This window comes from Penaeus vannamei, chromosome 3 (assembly GCF_042767895.1).
Source record: "Penaeus vannamei isolate JL-2024 chromosome 3, ASM4276789v1, whole genome shotgun sequence".
In the NCBI taxonomy this organism is placed as follows: Eukaryota; Metazoa; Arthropoda; class Malacostraca; order Decapoda; family Penaeidae; genus Penaeus; species Penaeus vannamei.
Genome location: NC_091551.1, coordinates 20,144,575 through 20,147,074, shown reverse-complemented (window position 1 = coordinate 20,147,074; position 2,500 = coordinate 20,144,575). Strand labels below are relative to the sequence as shown.

Below are 2,500 nucleotides of genomic sequence, written 5' to 3'. Positions count from 1 at the left end.
GTAGGGCAATTAGGTTGATAAAGTAGTTAAAGCTTTGTTTTGACCATCTGTGACCAAAAATTCATCAAAAGCTAATAGATTAGTAAATGTACAGTACTGTATAAGCCATAGAATTAACCTGATGAGACTGAGAATGAATGTATACATGATTATCTTTTTCTTTTCTTTCTTTTTGGCTCTTTTTTTTTTCTTTTCACATATGTAGTTTCAAATGCTTTGGAACCAGGACTTTAACTGTTTACTTCATTTCCTTATTTTTTTGGTTTATTTTTTTTATCACTCTTATTGTTATCAGCATTATGGTAATAATAATGATGATAACATTGATGATGATAATAATGATAAAGAAATTTATATATATAGATAATAATGATGATAGAAATAAAGACTTTTCACCCAAATGAAAAGAATGAGGTAAACAGATGGGATCATATGGGCCAAGTATTTGGCCAGGTACCTATAGAGGTTACTTGTTTAAGTTTTAGTAAGGTTATCTAAGGGAACCACCCTTCTTTTGCCAATTGGGAGGAACTAGACTTGATGAGTGATGGAATTTGATTCAGTCCTCATCCTCTTGTTACCAGTTTGACTGATTTGACCAGTTATTGGACATACTTTTAAACATTTCTATAGTGCACAGAATTGTATTTCCAATAGTCTTTCGTGCACTGTTAAACAGCTTGGGCCGACTGATTAAGAAACTTTGTTTCTTACATTTTCCTTAACAGATATTCAAGTACTTACAATAGCACATTCTACCCTCCGGGCAATTGTCTTGCTTTAATTTCCCCTCTTCTACTATTAGGATTTAGTGCCAAGTAGTCAATGATCTTCCATTCATATTTAACGTATTTTTAGCTCCATCTTTGTAAAGAAAATAATACGAGTTTTTAAGAATTCTTTTTAATTTATTCACCCAGTGCTGCTGGGAATGGTGTCTATGTGTATACTATGTTCATTATGTGTTTAGTTTATTAATTGTCTTTACACATAGATGGCTCTGCAAATACTTTGTCAGCAATCAGTTACTAGTATAACCTGTTTACTGTTTCCCTTTTTTTTCTTCATTATCTTGAATTTGTTTTAGTAATGTAAATGACATTATGATAATCACATGAGGTCAAGAAGTCTACTGATTGACCCCTTGGTGGCTGAACACTTGTGGAGCCATCTGTTTGGAAAGAAATTAAACAAAAGGATACTACAGTGAATACATTTTCTGGCAGCATTGGTTAAAACCTACCAAGTTTTAAAACTTTTAAGGGAAAGTTTTGCTCCAATGGTGTAATACCTTTTGTAATATTTGTAATTCACTTGAGAAAAGAATATTGTACATCATACTATTTTTTTAAAGGAATATTTAATAAAGTGGATTGTATGTTATTTGTATCAGTATGTTAATAGAATCTCGCTTTCAGAGATTCGACAAGAACATTGAGATTGTGACAATACACAGTAACCAACAAAAGTCAGTCAAGGAAAAGGAAGAAGAGAAAGCAAATTGTGAGAGGTCAGAATTGAAAAAAGATCAATCCACAGAGGATTTTTCAACACTCAGTTCTAATGACATCCAGACAGAAAAGACGAGTGATGGTAGTAGCATGTCTACCCCGAGACAACAGGAGGAGGCAAGAAAATGTGTTGATTTATTATTTGAACTTATTTTTGTTATTTAGAAATGTGCCTTGATTCTTTTTCTCCCCTCTTCTGTCTATTATATGTAATGGTCTCATTCCTCCTCCTCCTCCTCCTCCTCCTCCTCCTCCTCCTCCTCCTCCTCCTCCTCCCCATCCTCCTCCTCCTCCTCCTCCTCCTCCTCCTCCTCCCCCTCCTCCTCCCCCTCCCCCTCCCCCTCCTCCTCCCCCTCTCCCCTCCCCCTCTCCCTCTCCCCTCCCCCTCTCCCTCTCCCTCTCCCCCCTCTCCCTCTCCCTCTCCCTCTCCCCCCTCTCCCTCTCCCTCTCCCCCCTCCCCCTCTCCCTCTCCCCCTCTCCCTCTCCCCCTCTCCCCCCTCCCCCTCCCCCCTCCTTGCCCTCTCCCCCTCTCCTCCCCCTCTCTCTCCCCCTCCCCCTCCTCTCCCCCCCCTCCTCCCCCTCTCCCCCCTCCTCCCCCTCTCCCCCCTCCTCCCCCTCTCCCCCCCTCCTCCCCCTCTCCCCCCCTCCTCCCCCTCTCCCTCCCTCCCTCCTCCTCCTCCTCCTCCTCCTCCTCCTCCTCCTCCTCCTCCTCCTCCTCCTCCTCCTCCTCCTCCTCCCCCTCTCACTCTCCCCCTCTCCCTCTCCCCCCTCCTCATCCTTGCCCTCTCCCCCTCCTCCTCCTCATCCTTGCCCTCTCCCCCCCCTCCTCCTCCTCCCCCTCTCTCCCCCCCTCTCCCCCTCCTCCTCCTCCCCCCTCCCCCTCTCCCTCTCCCTCTCCCCCTTCCTCCTCCTCCTTGCCCTCTCTCCCCCTCCTCCCCCTCTCCCCCCCTCCTTCTCCCCCTCTCCCCCCCGTCCTCCCCCTCTCCCCC

The 2,500-nt window shown here is 44.6% G+C and overlaps 1 protein-coding gene across 8 annotated transcripts in view; it reads left to right on the top strand.

Annotated features, from left to right (window-relative positions):
• LOC113819151 (uncharacterized) overlaps positions 1–2,500 on the top strand; it is a 22,690-nt gene that overhangs the window by 18,950 nt on the left and 1,240 nt on the right. For all 8 annotated transcript variants that reach the window (XM_070142122.1, XM_070142101.1, XM_070142106.1 and 5 more), the window contains exon 8: positions 1,419–1,628. In XM_070142122.1, the coding sequence (XP_069998223.1) occupies positions 1,419–1,628 (210 nt within the window). The remainder of the gene's footprint in view (positions 1–1,418; positions 1,629–2,500) is intronic.